Source organism: Marmota marmota, unplaced genomic scaffold, assembly GCF_001458135.2.
Source record: "Marmota marmota marmota unplaced genomic scaffold, marMar, whole genome shotgun sequence".
NCBI lineage: Eukaryota > Metazoa > Chordata > Mammalia > Rodentia > Sciuridae > Marmota > Marmota marmota.
The window spans coordinates 645,760-662,140 of NW_026000076.1; the positions used below are offsets into that span (position 1 = coordinate 645,760).

General features: G+C 35.8%; 1 protein-coding gene across 3 annotated transcripts in view; it reads left to right on the plus strand.

Annotated features, from left to right (window-relative positions):
• The window catches only part of Plppr5 (phospholipid phosphatase related 5), a 244,821-nt gene that overhangs the window by 38,142 nt on the left and 190,298 nt on the right, over nucleotides 1–16,381 (plus strand). For all 3 annotated transcript variants that reach the window (XM_048814395.1, XM_048814394.1, XM_048814396.1), the window contains exon 2: nucleotides 13,263–13,337. In XM_048814395.1, the coding sequence (XP_048670352.1) occupies nucleotides 13,263–13,337 (75 nt within the window). The remainder of the gene's footprint in view (nucleotides 1–13,262; nucleotides 13,338–16,381) is intronic.

Consider the following 16,381-nt stretch of genomic DNA (forward strand, 5'->3'; position numbering starts at 1 on the left):
ATTACTTGCCAGGGGGATTATTGAGGGACTGATGAGTATGCCAGGGGAACTATTGCCATACAGATAATAAAAGGATTGTGTCTGAGCCAGCAGGTGAAAAGCCTGGCACTCAAACCCAACAGAGAAAGACTCAGAGTTGCTGTACCAAAAGACCCTTTCTTAGATACTGTAAATTAGAATGCTGGGGGAAAGCAAATCTTCACACAGATTCTAATTAATGTATTGAACTCACCACAAATACATAAGCAAAGTCATCAAAGTCTTAAGCATCCTCACACTCAGGTGGTATATAATCATGTAATAATTAAGATAAAATTGTGACAGAACACTAAAAGAAGACTAAGAAGGCCATACACAGAGTTTCCCTTAGAACCCTAAATTATGTTGTAGTTGCCAAATGACATATGCTTAAGAGACTCTACAAAGAATTTACTAATTTATAATCTATAGGCTTGATGAAGCCTGGAACAATATATACTAAAATAATAACAGGATTTACCTTTGGATGATAAAGCTATGCAGTATTTTTATTTTCTTCTTTATGTTTATTTATAAAAAATAACAAATGCTTTTACATTCAGAAAAAAATGTTCTTTCAGGGCTGGGGATGTGGCTCAAGCGGTGGCGCGCTCGCCTGGCATGCGTGCAGCCCGGGTTCGATCCTCAGCACCACATACAAACAAAGATGTTGTGTCCGCCAAGAACTAAAAAAAAATAAATATTAAAAAATTCTCTCTCTCCCACTCTCTCTTTTAAAAAAATGTTCTTTCAACTGATAAAATAGAAATTAGGACTATTTTCATAATTGTATATTTAGACTGCCATATGAACAAACTGACAGAGGATATACGACAAGTCCAATTTACACCAGAAGAAAGTTCAAAGGACAAGGAACAGCCTTTTGGTGCCTTTTTATTCCCCTCTACAAAGTGACTTAGTCTAAGTATACCTCACAATTTCTCTTCTATTGAGGAAAAAAAATGCTACAGCAGCACTTTTGTGACCACAACTCTAAAATTGCAGCAAGACTTTCTGATTCACTGGAAAGCACCCAATGTCTGTACCCTGCTGGTATCAGCCACACTGTTCCACTTTTCAGAGTGGGCTATTCAGTTTCACACAAAGCCTAAAGACATGGTTTGAGTTTTCAAAATGGTGTTTGTTGAATTCCCAGGTCTGAAATTAAGATTTGTGAAAGAAAAAAAAATCCACGTATTCTGTTAGGTGGCAGACAGCATTCATCCCCAGCTTCTTCCATCTCTAAACAGAAGTTTTAGTGAGGCAAATTTCTCAACCTTCCATGTTACCAGTTCTGGACTTCTGATTATATCCTGGCCATCTGGAGGTGATGTGCACATTTCCTTAAAAACTATGTCTAATCCCGTCCAACCCTGTCTTTCTTTCTCTCCCCCAAATGTAGACATGATAAAAAATAAACCTACTAAAAAATGTGGCATTTATACACCATGGAGTATTACGCAGCACTAAAAAATGACAAAATCATGGAATTTGCAGGGAAATGGATGGCGCTAGAGCAAATTATGCTAAGTGAAGCTAGCCAATCCCTAAAAAACAAATGCCAAATGTCTTCTTTGATATAATGAGAGCAACTAAGAACAGAGCAGGGAGGAAGAGCAGGAGGAAAGGATTAACATTAAACAGAGACATGAGGTGGGAGGGAAAGGGAGAGAAAAGGGAAATTGCATGGAAATGGAAGGAGACCCTCATTGTTATATAAAATTACATATAAGAGGTTGTGAGGGGAATGGGAAAAAAACAAGGAGAGAAATGAATTACAGTAGATGGGGTAGAGAGAGAAGATGGGAGGGGAGGGGAGGGGGGATAGTAGAGGATAGGAAAGGTAGCAGAATACAATAGTTACCAGTATGGCATTATGTAAAAATGTGGATGTGTAACCGATGTGATTCTGCAATCTGTATTTGGGGTAAAAATGGGAGTTCATAACCCACTTTAATCTAATGTATGAAGTATGATATATCAAGAGCTTTGGAATGTTTTGAACAACCAATAAAAATAAAAATAAAATAAACCTACTGGCCTGGGATGGAAGAGTAACATGACAGAGGAGGCTGATCTTCAGCCCTGAGTTGCTGCCTTATCAGCTCTAGACTATTACTTAAAGAAAAAATACAATTCTTTTTGTTGTTGTTGTTGTTGTTTAAGCTGCTATGATTTCAGTAATCTAATACAGGAGCTTTAAATTGATGGAATAGCAACAGAATTGTCATTTCCTGAGATGGTCAAGTTTAAACACTTTGGCATATTTTAGAACTCACCATGAAACCAGTAGCATTTTATGTTACTCTCTCACCTTCTAGAAAGCTGACACTCATATTTAAAAACTTTAGAAACCTTGTGATTTAAAAATCAAGATGAAGAGCTTGATGAAGATAAAACATTTTATATATGTAAGTCCTCTCTCTTTAAGAAAACCAATGCGGCATATACAAGACATTGTTTCCAAATACAGTCCCAAATTGAGAGAGTGGAGTTTACAGCCTCAACATATAAATTTGGCGAGTACACTATCCAGCCCATAATGCCTAAATTGTTGGAAGCTGGTAAAAGGATTATGTAGCCAAATATTCTCTGAAATTAGACATAACCCATTAGGCAGTACCCTAGAGCACACAAGGTTATTGGAGTTATTGAAGATTTTCATCTTTTTGTGAGATTCTTCAACAGAAGCTGCAATCAATAGTCAATGCAGTTATTTTCTTGAAGAAGGTTTCTTCATATTTATGCAGTACTTGAGGCACAAAGGAAAACTTAATGAAAATCAATTAATACAGAACAGGGTATTAAAACAATACATAATTGCTAATAAAATGTAGAATATGATAGGGGTCTTTGGCAATTAGAGAATAGCTTTGATGCACACAATTATATTAACTTTTTCTTGAAAATATTATGTGACTTTTTTCTATGTATACTTTTAGAACACAATAATATTACAAAATTGTAATAATGTCCAGTCTCTTCTCAATTATTTTGCATTAATGATGGATAGTTGTAGTGAAATTAAGCCAAATCTCTAATCTTCCCTGAGTCATTTCTAATGGGATGCATTATTTGATTTGAAGGATTAAAAAAGCAGCAGATTTACCTTCCTAATTGTGTTTTTCTGAGACTAATAGTAACATTAATTAGCATTCCATTTGTACTTATAAGGGAAAATGACTCTAGAATTTGAATTTGTCACAGTTAAGCCATAGGCGAATTAAGTAGATTTTTCTGTGTATTACTTTACATGTGAAAAAAAAATTAATTTCCCCTGAGAGGTGAGGGGACACTTCCAGAATACTTTGTATTTGACTAGTTTGAGTAATTTGTTCGTCTTTTCAATCTATTTTATAGCATATAGAAATTTTTTCAAAATTATACGGCTAATTACAGTTCTTAAAACCACCCCATCTAATAACATTTTCTCATAAAAAACCTTTTTACCAGATTTCAATTAGCCCCCAAACCTGCATATTTATATGATGATTGAATCTGAAATGTATCTGAGATACTAACACCTAAGTTGATTTTTGTGGACCAGTTGTGGCATTCATGGCACAAATTTGAAACCATACTAGAAGGGTCAGGAGAGACATGACAATGTGTATACTGATGGGTGAACTCTAGAGTGGATTATGAGAAAAATAAATAAATAAAACCAAATAACCACTTCTAAAATTGTCTTCTCTATGATTTTATTCCATTAAATTTTACTGCTATATATTCTTCCTTGGGTGGATATTTATTTCTTCACAAAAAAAAAAATGTTCATCACTACTGTTGTTATCTAATATGCCAATGAATCACAGTTGATAATTATTGTAGTATGTTTCTGTGTAAAAAAAATACTTTGAGCTGGGAACAGTGATGCACTCCTGTAATCCCAATGACTTGGGAGGCTGAGACAGGAGGATTTAAAGTTGGACACCAGCCTCAGCAACGTAGCCAGGCCCTAAGCATCTTAGTGAGACTCCATTTTAAGATAAAAATTGAAAAGGCCTGGAGATGTAGCTCAGTGGTAAAGTCCCTCTGGATTCAATACTCAGTACAAAAAAAAAATTACCCCCAAATTTGATGGCTTAAAACAATACAGTCTTAAAATTTTGTGGACTAGGAATATGAGAATGGTTTAGTTGGGAGGTTCTGGCTCAAGATCTGTCTTATTGTTGCTATCAGGAATTGGAAGGAACTGCAGTTATCTGAAGGTTTGGCTGTGGATGAAGGATTTGTTTCCAAGACTCTTTAATCAAATGACTATATGCAGGAGGCCTAGGTTCCTCACTGGCTTTTGGCAGGATGTCAAAAGTCCTGGCCACATGAGTCTCTCCTCACAGTGTGGGAGACAACTTGTTCCAGATCCAGCAACCCAGGAACAAGTGGAGCCACAGCACTTTTTATGACCTAGCTTCCAAGGTCACCATCTCTTCTTCTATTTTCCTGTCATTAGAAGTGAGTCATCAAGGCCACCATATGCTTAAGACAAGGGGAAGCAGCCTTCCATTATTGAAAGGAGGAACCTCAAAGAATTTGTGGACTTGTCTAAAACTGACAAACATATGTACTGTTAAGAAACACTCAAGGTTTTTTCAAGAAAGCAGAACAGAGAAGGTTGCTTTCCTGGATGCTCCATGGCATAAAACCAAGAAAGCAGGTAGGCAGCTTCTCAGCAAGGTGGGAGGACTTTACTGGAATTTAATACTGGACATTCAAACCGATCAGGGAGTTAAGAGGTGGGACATAATTAAATAAGAAAGAAATCCCAGTGCTATACCCATTGCTACAGCCAGAGACACTAGTCAGAGCAGTCTCCATGAGCATGATGGAGCAATAAGGGAATTAAAGGAACCTGCATCTGTAGGAGGCCTGAAGCATGTATGGCTATGGAGAGTCTAGAGATCAAAGACACTGCCCAACTAAACTGAAAGGCACACTGCACAATATCCGTGTACAGGAAAGAAGCCCCGTCTCTCTCAATTGCTTGTGGAGGACAGTTTCAGCCACAGGGCTGGCAGTTGAGGGAAATAATTCCTGGCAAACCCAAGTCTGGCCTGAAATATAGGTCTGGCAAACCTACACTGCATGACATAGAAGGTGCCTAAGTGACCTAGGAGAAAATCAAATGTAGAGAAAGGTTTACACAGGGGACTACTGGTGGTGGAAACCTACCCAGCTTTCCCCCTTCTGCTCCAATCTGGCTGCATGCAGGACTGGTAGGGAGAGATGAGCCTGATCAGGAATTCAAAAGGGTGGGTCAGGAGAGATTGAGTTTGGAGACTGAACCCAATGACCAGAAAACATGCAGTCCATAGGTGACATAGTGGACTAAAAATTGGCTCCTCCATCACACCAGGGAAACACGGGAGATCCCTGGGGTACAGTCTTCTAGCATGGACCAGCAATTGCTGGGCCCTGAAGTGTCTGATTTAAAATCTCCAGACCAATTGGCATTCAGCAAAGAGCCTGGAGTCTACCTGAGCCTAAACCCCAACTCCAGGAGTTCTGCCTATGGGATTAAATATCTCACTTCAGTAACTCCACCCTGAGGGTGAAGCAAGCATCATACTTCAACCGACACTGCTGAGAAGGGAAGCTGAGAATATTTTGAACTCCTGTGAAAACTATTATTTTACTTTTCATCAAGATCTTATATTTTTCTGTTTAATTGTGAATTAATTGTTCATGGACATTTATACATATTCATCTTTTTTCCTCATTTCTATTATTTTTAAAACCAGTTATTTTTCATGGATCAGATTTTTGAGGATTAGGGTACTTAATTAGTATATTTTGTATTTTATAATTTTTATCTATTATTTTAAAAATTTTTTATTTTATATATATATATATATATATATAAATTTTTTCCTCACTTATTTGTTTCCCTTGATTCTCTTTCTCTCTTTTCTTCTATAAAGAGCCAATCTCTCTTATCTTTTTCACTCTTCCTTTAAGTTTTTATTTCTTTCTTTTCTCCTCCTCCCTTATAATCATCACATTCTCCATCACTCTGTTCTGTCCCTATTCACCATTGAAATTGTAAACCTTTATGCAAACTTTTAGAGTTTATGAAAATAGAACATTAATAGTCTTGTTGATGCTGATAGCAAATGATTTTTAATGTTACTTTTAATTCTTTAAAAAAATGTATTTATAGAATGACACAATATCTTTATTTTATTTATTTATTTTTATATGGTGCTAAGGATCGAACCTAGCGCCTCACATGTGTGAGGCAAGCGCTCTGCCACTGAGCCACACCCCAGCCCTGTTACTTTTAATTTTAAAATGTTATTTCTATATTTTATTTCTCAGTGATAAACTAGATTTGTAGAAAATATTCATTGATTTCTCATCTTGGAATAAAATATACCAAGCTCTTAAAGAAAATAGATGCAATCCAAGAATACTGTATCCAGCAAAACTAAGCTTCAGATTTGATGATGAAATAAAAATCTTCCTTGATAAATAAAAAGTAAAAGAATTCACAACTAGAAAGCCTGAATTGCAATACACAGTCAATAAAATATTCCATGAAGAAGAAATGAAAAACGTAAGTGGAAACCAGCAAAGGGTGGAACTAACCTAGATAAATATTCAATGAAAGGAGAAACTAATTCAAATTAAAAACCCAAAAGAAATAATAATGACAGGGAATAAAATCATATCTCAATAATAATATTGAATATAAATGTCCTAATCTCATCAACCAAAAGACATAGACTGGCAGATTGGATTAAAACATGAGATCCGACAATATGATGTCTCCAGGAGACTCACCTCATAGACCAAGAAATTCACAAACTGAAAGTAAAAGGATGGGAAAAAACATCATTCCCAGGGGTCCTGTAAACAAGGAGGATTTTCTATCCTCATAGCAGATAAAGTAGACATCAAGCCAAAGTTAATCAGAATGGAGAGAGAAGGACATTTTATACTGCTTAAGGGAATCATATATCAACAAGACATAACAATCATAAATATTTATGCCCTAAACAATGGAGCATCTATGTACATTAAAAAAAAAATTCTCAATTTCAAGAATCAAATAGACCAAAACACAATAATAATGGATGACTTTAACACACCTCTCTCACCATTGGAGACATCCTCAAAAAAAAAAAAAAGAAAGAAAGAAAAACAAAACTAAATAAAGAAGTTATAGAACTAAAAAATACAATTAATAATTTAGGCTTAATGGATATATACAGAATATTTTATCCATCAATGACTGAATAGACTCTCTTCTCAATAGCACATGGGTCTGTTTCTAAAATAGACCGTAACTCAGGCCACAAATCTACTATTAGCAATCACAAAAATGGAGATATTACCTTGCATTCTATCAGATCCTAATGGAATTAAATTAGAAATTAATTAAAACAAAATAAGATAAAAATAGAAGCTACTCTAATACATGGAGACTAATTAATACACTACTAAACCTACAGAATGGGAGAAAATCTTTGCTCCCTGAACCTCAGATAGAACATTAATCTTCAAGATATATCAAGAACTCAAAAAACTTAACACTCCCCAAACCCAAATAACCCAATCAATAAATGGGCAAAGGAACTGAGCAGATACTTCAAGAAGAAGAAGAAATATGAATAGTCAACAAATATATCAAAAAATGCTCAGCATCTCTAGCAATTAGAGAAATGCAAATTAAAAAACTACACTAAGATTTCATCTCACTTCAGTCAGAATGGCAATTATCAAGAATGCAAATAACAATAAATGTTGGTGAGGATGTGAGAAAAAAGGTACACTGGTGGAACTGCAAATTGGTGCAACCACTGTGGGAAGAGTTTGGAGATTCCTCAGAAAATTTGAAATGGAACCACTATTTGACCCATTTATCCCACTCCTTGACATATACCCAAAAGATGTATCATCAGCATACTATAGTGATGTGGCCACATCAATGTTTATAGCCACTCAATTCACACAGCTTAAGCTATGGAACCAAACTAGGTGCCCTTCAACAGATGAATTTTTAAAGAAAATATACACAATAGAATATGACTCAGCCATAAAAAAGAATGAAATTATGGCATTTGTCAATAAATGTATGAAAATGAAGTGAAATAAGCCAATTCAAAAGAATGAAGGCTGAATGTTCTCTCTGATATGTGGATGCTAACACACAATAAGGTGGGAAGGCAGGGAAGAATAGGAGTTCATTGGATTAGACAAAAGGGCATGAAGAGAAGGGAGGGAGAATAGGAAAGACTGTAGAATGAATTGGCCATAACTTTCCTATGTTCATATATGAATACATGACCAGTATAACTCTGCATCATGTATAACTATGAAAAATGGGAAGTTATACTTCATATATATTTTAGATATCAAATACATTCTACTCTCACTAAAAAGAACAAATAAAAAATTTTTAAATAAATAAAAAAAGACTCAGATTCAATAGCAATTGAAATTCAAGGACAAGGTCATTTAGACTTTAGCCATAGGCACATATGGTAGAATACGTTAAATAAATAAGCAGAAGACATTTCTGAAAAGTTCTTCAAGAAAACCAGATATAGCTGAGGATTTATCTTTGCCTATGTAAAAGAGCAAACATATTTTTTGATTCTAAATCATTGTTTACAGACCTTCCATTTATAGTTAACTCATTCACTGCTGCTATGCTACCATTTCATTTAGTTTTCAACTGTAGGTCTCAGGTTGTAACTTGTACAGAATTGTTTACAAAAGCCAAATCCACTAGTTCTGTAAGCAGTATGACAAATTAGTATACAAAACTCATCTAAAACTCCTTATTACCATTGCTTTAGCTCTCCCAGGGAGAGAACCAAAAACAGCAAAAGTAATGTCTTCATTTTATTTATTTATTTATTTTTTTATTATTAGTTGTTCAAAACATTACAAAGCTCTTGACATATCATATTTCATACATTTGATTCAAGCGGATTATGAACTCCCATTTTTATCCCATATATATATTGCAGATTCACATTGGTTACACATCCACTTTTTTACATACTGCCATACTAGTGTATGTTGTATTCTGCTGCCTTTCCTATCCTCAACTATCCCCACTCCCCTCCCCACCCCTCTTCTCTCTCTACCCCATCTACTGNTTTAATTCATTTCTCTCTCTTATTTTTCCCCCTTTCCCCTCACTTCCTCTTATATGTAATTTTGTATAACAATGAGGGTCTCCTTCCTTTATTATGCAATTTCCCTTCTCTCTCTCTTTCCCTCTCCCTCTCCCTGTTTAATGGTGATCTTCTTCTCATGCTCTTCCTCCCTATTCTGTTCTTAGTTGCTCTCCTTATATCAAAGATGACATTTGGCATTTGTTTTTTAGGGATTGGCTAGCTTCACTTACCATAATCTGCTCTAGTGCCATCCATTTCCCTGCAAATTCCATGATTTTGTCATTTTTTAGTGCAGAGTAACACTCCATTGTGTATAAATACCACATTTTTTTTATCCATTCATCTATTGAAGGGCATCTGGGTTGGTTCCACAGTCTAGCTATTGTGAATTGTGCTGCTATGAACATCGTTGTAGCAGTATCCCTATAGTACGCTCTTTAAAGGTCTTTAGGGAATAGTCCAAGAAGGGGAATAGCTGGGTCAAATGGTGGTTTCACTCCCAGCTTTCCAAGGAATCTCCATACTGCTTTCCAAATTGGCTGCACCAATTTGCAGTCCCACCAGCAATGTACAAGTGTACCCTTTTCCCCACATCCTCACCAGCACTTGTTGTTGTTTGACTTCATAATGGCTGCCAATCTTACTGGAGTGAGATGGTATCTTAGGGTGGTTTTGATTTGCATTTCTCTGACAGCTAGAGATGGTGAGCATTTTTTCATGTACTTGTTGATTGATTGTATGTCCTCCTCTGAGAAGTGTCTGTTCAGGTCCTTGACCCATTTGTTGATCAGGTTATTTGTTACCTTATTGTTTAGTTTTTTGAGTTCTTTGTATACTCTGGATATTAGGACTCTATCTGAAGTGTGAGAAATAAAAATTTGTTCCCAGGATGTAGGCTCCCTATTTACCTCTCTTATTGTTTCTCTTGCTGAGAAAAAACTTTTTAGTTTAAGTAAGTCCCATTTGTTGATTCTTGTTATTAACTCTTGTACTATGGGTGTCCTATTAAGGAATTTGGAGCCTGACCCCACAATATGTAGATCGGAGCCAACTTTTTATTCTATCAGACGCAGAGTCTCTGATTTGATATCCAGCTCCTTGATCCATTTTGAGTTAATTTTTGTGCATGGCTAGAGAAGGGGATTCAGTTTCATTTTGTTGCATATGGATTTCCAGTTTTCCCAGCACCATTTGTTGAAGATGCTATCCTTCCTCCATTGCATGCTTTTAGCCCCTTTATCAAATATAAGATAGTTGTAACTTTGTAGACTAGTCTGTGTCCTCTGTTCTGTACCATTGGTCCACCCGCCTGTTTTGGTACCAGTACCATGCTGTTTTTGTTAATGTCTTCATTTTAAAAGGAGAACTTTGTTCCTCTGTACCAAAACCTAAAACTATTTGAAATGATGTTTGCAATATACTATCATCGTATTACACATTAGTGTTCCTCCAGTTTAGTACAGATTACATTTTATTTTTCCCACTCTCTCATTATACATTTTAAATCTCATATATTTTATATTTAGAAAGGAGGGAGGCTAGTGTGGCAGGGACTGCCCCAGGTAACACTGGTTGATCCTACTGAAGTGTAGCAGGTGCTAAGGGTCACATCCTGCACAGCTGAAGCAAGGAGTTCTGGTTATTAGGTTCTCTCCCCATATGCTTACCTTACATTTTGGGGATCTCATTTGTTTTTCATCACCATCAATTAGAAGTAATTTTTTTTTATGGCAGAACTAATTCACAGTCAAGTCTGATTTTCTCCCAGGAATTATGTGAAAGTTCTTCACAAAGAAGTTTAGAAAACCCTCTACCTCTTTCACATCTCCCCTGCACAAAATCTCAAAGATCAGATATTCTCTTGGGTCAGCTCTGTCCACCCTCTTTCAAACAATGAGACTACACTCTGCTTTCCATTACCCCATCCCTTCAGCATTACCATTTCTTTCCAAGACTCTGATGAAGGAGGAAAATTAAAACTATGTATACCCCCAAAACAAATAAACAATTTGAACATATAATTTCATTACACAGATTTTTTTTACCATTATGCTAAAATTGAAGAATATGTGTGTGTTTGTGTGTGTGTGTATGTGTGTGTGTAGAAATATTAAATGTTTTACAATGAATGTCATTCATGAAATTCAAAAGCTCAGGCATGCCATGAGTCTGCAATAACAATGTTTTATTTGGTTCTAAATCATTTGAAAGATTTAAATATTTATATTTAGCACAATGCTAAGTGCTAAAAATAAAGATTTAAAATACAGATTTAAGGTGTTCCTTAATCTTACCAATTTGCTTTTGCAGTAACTGCAGTTGCTGCATATGCAATGAAAACCTTTTAAACTAAGTGTGGGTGGGCATATTATATTCGGGGAACATAATGTTCCATGTAAACACAATGTTTATAATTGTGAAACATTGTCTTTATTCCATTTAAGTTTCATGACCACAAAAACCTTCTCTTAAATTACTGGGGTTCTTTCCTTATTATCATAACTGAATTATTATTCTTTCCTTATTATCTTTCCTTTTTATCATAAGTGAACTATTATTCATATGTTTAAGGTGAGTATAAGCCAGTGGAACATTAGAAAATGAAACAGGAAGCAAGAACAATTCTTCAGTGTGTAGAGCTGTCCTGTTCATTGCAGAACATATACCATCCCTAAAGAGCAATAAAGATCTAACCCATGATAGCAACACAGTTTCCATGAACAATTTCAGATTTCCTCTCAAGTGAAACATTCTACTGAAAGTTACTGAACTATGGGGACAGAGCTGTGGTTTGCTCCTCTCAGTAGGCAGGCTGATCTCAAATGCTTACAGTAATTGAACTTAGAATATACAACACAACTTTGGGGCCTGGTCATGATATAGCATTATACGGAAAAAATTATACTTCTCATCACTTCACTTTCATCTATGAAGGAATTTAAATTGTTTTTCCATTTTGATGTTTCATATCTTTTTCTGCTTTAATGAGTGGTAGGTACAAATTTATTTTTACAGACCATTCTCTGCTGGTAATTCCGTATAAACATCTGATTTAGATGAAGTTCTTCTGTTTTTTTTCCTACTTGGCTATCTGAAATAGATTTAAGTATTATATTTTCTTTTTCTTTAATGAGGATCACTCTCAAAATGTTAATTGATAATTTTTTTTGACTTTTTTTTTATTGGTTGTTCAAAACATTACAAAACTCTTGACATATCATATTTCATAGATTAGATTCAAGTGGGTTATGAACTCCCATTTTTACCCCAAATACAGATTGCAGAATCACATCAGTTACACATCCACATTTTTACATAATGCCATATTAGTAACTGTTGTATTTTATTACCTTTCCTATCCTCTACTATCCCCCCTCCCCTCCCCTCCCATCTTCTCTCTGAATTACAGTAGAGATAAATGAATTACAGTTAATTGATAATTTTGATGAGGTTATTTCACTATCTTGACCCATGCATGTATATCTATCTAATAAAGTGGTTTTCTTATTAAGAACGTTTCACTCTAAAATTTCCAAATAGTATAGTAACAATAATTTTCAACCTCTTTGGAATTTAAGCTTCTGCAGAACCCGGAATTAAAAAAGATTCTTCCTTCTCCAACATATTCTTAGGGAGAGGAGTACATTTGGAGGGGTTATTGACAAGTTTACTGATAAGAGGCCATCTAAGGAAATGTTTAATATTGTGGAAGTATTGTAGAAGAAGCAGGCACGGAGCTGCAGGTGATGGTGTAGCCATGGTGCCCAGGGAAATCTAACACAACCTTCCAATCATAATTTCTGTCTCTCCAATAGGTTCAGTCAAATATTAGGTATTTTTGCCTGCACTAGGATGAAGTGGAAATGTTTGATAATTTCTCAAGTCAGAGGCAGCATTTAAAGAGGAAGCATCTCTGTGGATGCTAGATGCAATACAAGTGGAAGATACAGATATTCTGACATTCCAAACAGTAACTCAGAATGTAGGAATGTTAGTTCCTGATAAAGACAAGGTTAGATTTGTAATGAGAATATATTGAGCCTCCATGGAGCATGTGGCCACGTACAAGCTGGATTTCACAATCATTGTATTCTTTTTTTCCTATGCCAACAGGAAAACATGCTTCCAAATCCCCAGAGCCAAGAGTGTAGGAGCAACACCATTTTCCCCTGCTTCATCTTTGTAGAGGTAAGAAAATTCTGGAATTTCACCATTCCAATATGTATTGTTCAATAGAAAAAGTAGTATTATTCAAAATAATAATAGAATAGCATACCTTCAATATCTACTCCAACTATCCCCCTCTACACATTAAATCTATAGAAACCTATAGTATCATGGGCTTATTTTAATCTGAATTGTTTCTTGGTCACAGTGATTATGAACACAGAGAGTATATTTGCATCATGCAGAAAGGTCTTTTTAGATCCAAAGTTGTATTTTTATTGCCTCATGGATGCATCTCTTTGTATCTACCTCCATTTTTTAATACCTACCACTCTTTCTACAAGCTCTTCCATATTCCAGTATTTCTTAGCCTATTCTAGAACTATTCTAGAACTTAGTAGTGTTGACTTGATTTTATTGGTTCATGTAACTGACCCTAAATTAACCAGCAAGCCCTGAAGCTGTGACAAAATGCCTGAGAAAATCAATTTAAGGAGGAGTGATTAAATTTTGGCTCATGGTTACAGGGATTTCAGTCTATGATCAACAGGCTTTATTGTTTCTGGGAATATGGTGAGGCAGAATATCATGGCATGAGGACATGGTGGAGCAAAGCTAATTACTTCATTATGACTACAAAACAAAGAGAGAGAACTCATTTTTATAACAAAACCCCTAACCCCAAACCCACTGTGGAGTAAAATCATCAAGGGAAAAATCCATTGATGAGGTCAGAGCCTCATGAGCCAATCACCTTCCAAAGGCCCAACCTCTGAATACTGTTGCCTTGGGAACCAAGCCAACACATGTGCTGTCCGGGGACATCTCAGATTCAAACCATAACAGAATTTTCTTCTTGTTTGATTGCTGCAATAGCTTTCTAGTATTGTTCTACAAAATGATCCAAGGCAATCTTATGAACCGAGAGGCAAGCTTTTCAGGACGGGAGGGAAGAGAGCGTGATACAAATCAAACTTTGACATTATTTAAAATGTGTTTAAATGCTTTAAGACTATAAGAGGTAAAACCCTTTTATTAGATTTTTTAAGTGCAGTAAAAATCTACAAGTTAGATTGAATGAACTATTTTTAGTATTTGTAATAAAGGTCTTTAGCCTAAGTATGAGCAACTTTCATCTAAAAGTAAATAAACTGACAAACAGACTATAGGAAACACTTTCTTTACAATTGAGTTATAAGATAACTATCATTGCTGTTTCTACCAATTTTTCTTTCATGCAGTGGAAAACAAAGGTCATAACAGTGGAAGGAATTTGGAAAGTCAATCTGTATACAAGCAAAACAGGTAGAAGCTACTAGGTAGCTGAATAGAGCTGGCCATAGGGAGAATAGCTATGAGAGATTAGTGCTATTTAAAGTTCTCAAGATTAGATAGAGCAGGAGAACTGGAGCACAGCAGGATAAATTACAACCTCTAATGCCAAATCCCATTGTTCTTTAAACTGAAACAATTCTGGTATTTGGGGAGCCGGTGGATGTTTTTACAAGGATTATAACAATTGGAAAAAATGCTTTAGGGTGAATTGGGGACATTTGCTAAATTATTTGTGAGTGAATCCAGGAATCTAGATAGTTAAGCAGAGAGAGAAAATAGTTGGGACAGAAATGGGGAAGGATGAATGATGACTAAGTTTGTTAACTATTAGGTGCTACTTTAACTGGTGTTAATGTATGAACGGAGATTATTGTCTATCAATTTATTTTAGGTGATATTAACTTGTGCCTGAACCCAATAAACTAGGGACCGGATTATAAACTTTTGCATTAGCCTTCACCTATCTGTTTAACTTTGCCTAGCTAAGGGAGAAAATAAATAAATAAACAGCATGTCTGTTCTCTCCTGTTTCACCACAAAAAAAAAATTTTATTTGTTTTAATTAGTTATACATGACAGTAGAATGCACTTATATACTTTGATATACATAGATGGGATATAATTTCTCATTTTTCTGAGTATACATATTGTAGAATCATATTGGTTATACAGTCGCATATATACATAAAGTAATAATGTCTATTTCATTCTACTACCTTGGATGGTCAGAAGTGCAGCCAAACTAGCAGGTTCCCCTGAGGGGTGATGGGAGATTGGAAGAAAGCAAACATCAATACACACAGATCTTAAAGATAAAGCTGGGGTGGGATGGTGCACTGCTCTCTGATGGAGAAACAGGTCTAAAGAATTATACTAGCAATCTTTATTATATATGTCTCTAAACCAGATTAAAGACTATGCAAGCATTATTCTTTGTATTCATGAAAGTTACAGAGTTAGCAACAGTATGCAATTATTTTCTCAGTTACATTCTACAGTTGCAATGTCCAATGTTAGGAGAATTGTGCAGCTCTCAAGAAAGTACATTGTTTAAAATTACTAATTTGCGGGCAGATTCAGAACAGGTGAAACATTGTGGTTATCTTAGCAAGGAAGTTCCTTTATTCCCAGGAGCTGCTGTTATAAGGTCAAGACTGATAAGACTCTAGTATGGAGGACATCTCCATAGCAACCAGGCATCCTATGCCTTTGCACAGAAACTTTCCCAGTCACCAAGTATGCCACAGCCACAAAGTCATCAAGGATCCCAGTCTCAGACACTGGTCTCCCAATCACTGTCACTGCACTTCACAACCCACCCCATCCAATTCATACCCAGCATGGGCTCCCTGCCCAATGAACATAGAAGCCAATAGTGAGGCACCAGAATTTTACAAAAAAGAAAGCTTTATTTTTGAGGCCAAGTGTGAAGGAGGCCAGGAAGGGAGAGGGAGAAGCTGCTTGTTGCTTAGATGGTCAGAAGTGGTATCAATCATAATTTTAGGGTTCTTTGGCACAGATTGTCATCTTGGATTACAAGTTCACTTTTTTGGGGGAGGTGTTATCATGTTTCACACTGGAGATTTTGAGCTTGTGGCAGCCACAAAAGTAACTGACTGGAGAAGCTGGCTTCTGCAAGTGCCCATTCTTGAAAAGCTGGCTTCAAATCTTCCTTAAGTGGATTCTGAAGGATCTTCCTAAAAAAAAAAAAAAAAAAAAAAAAACAAAAA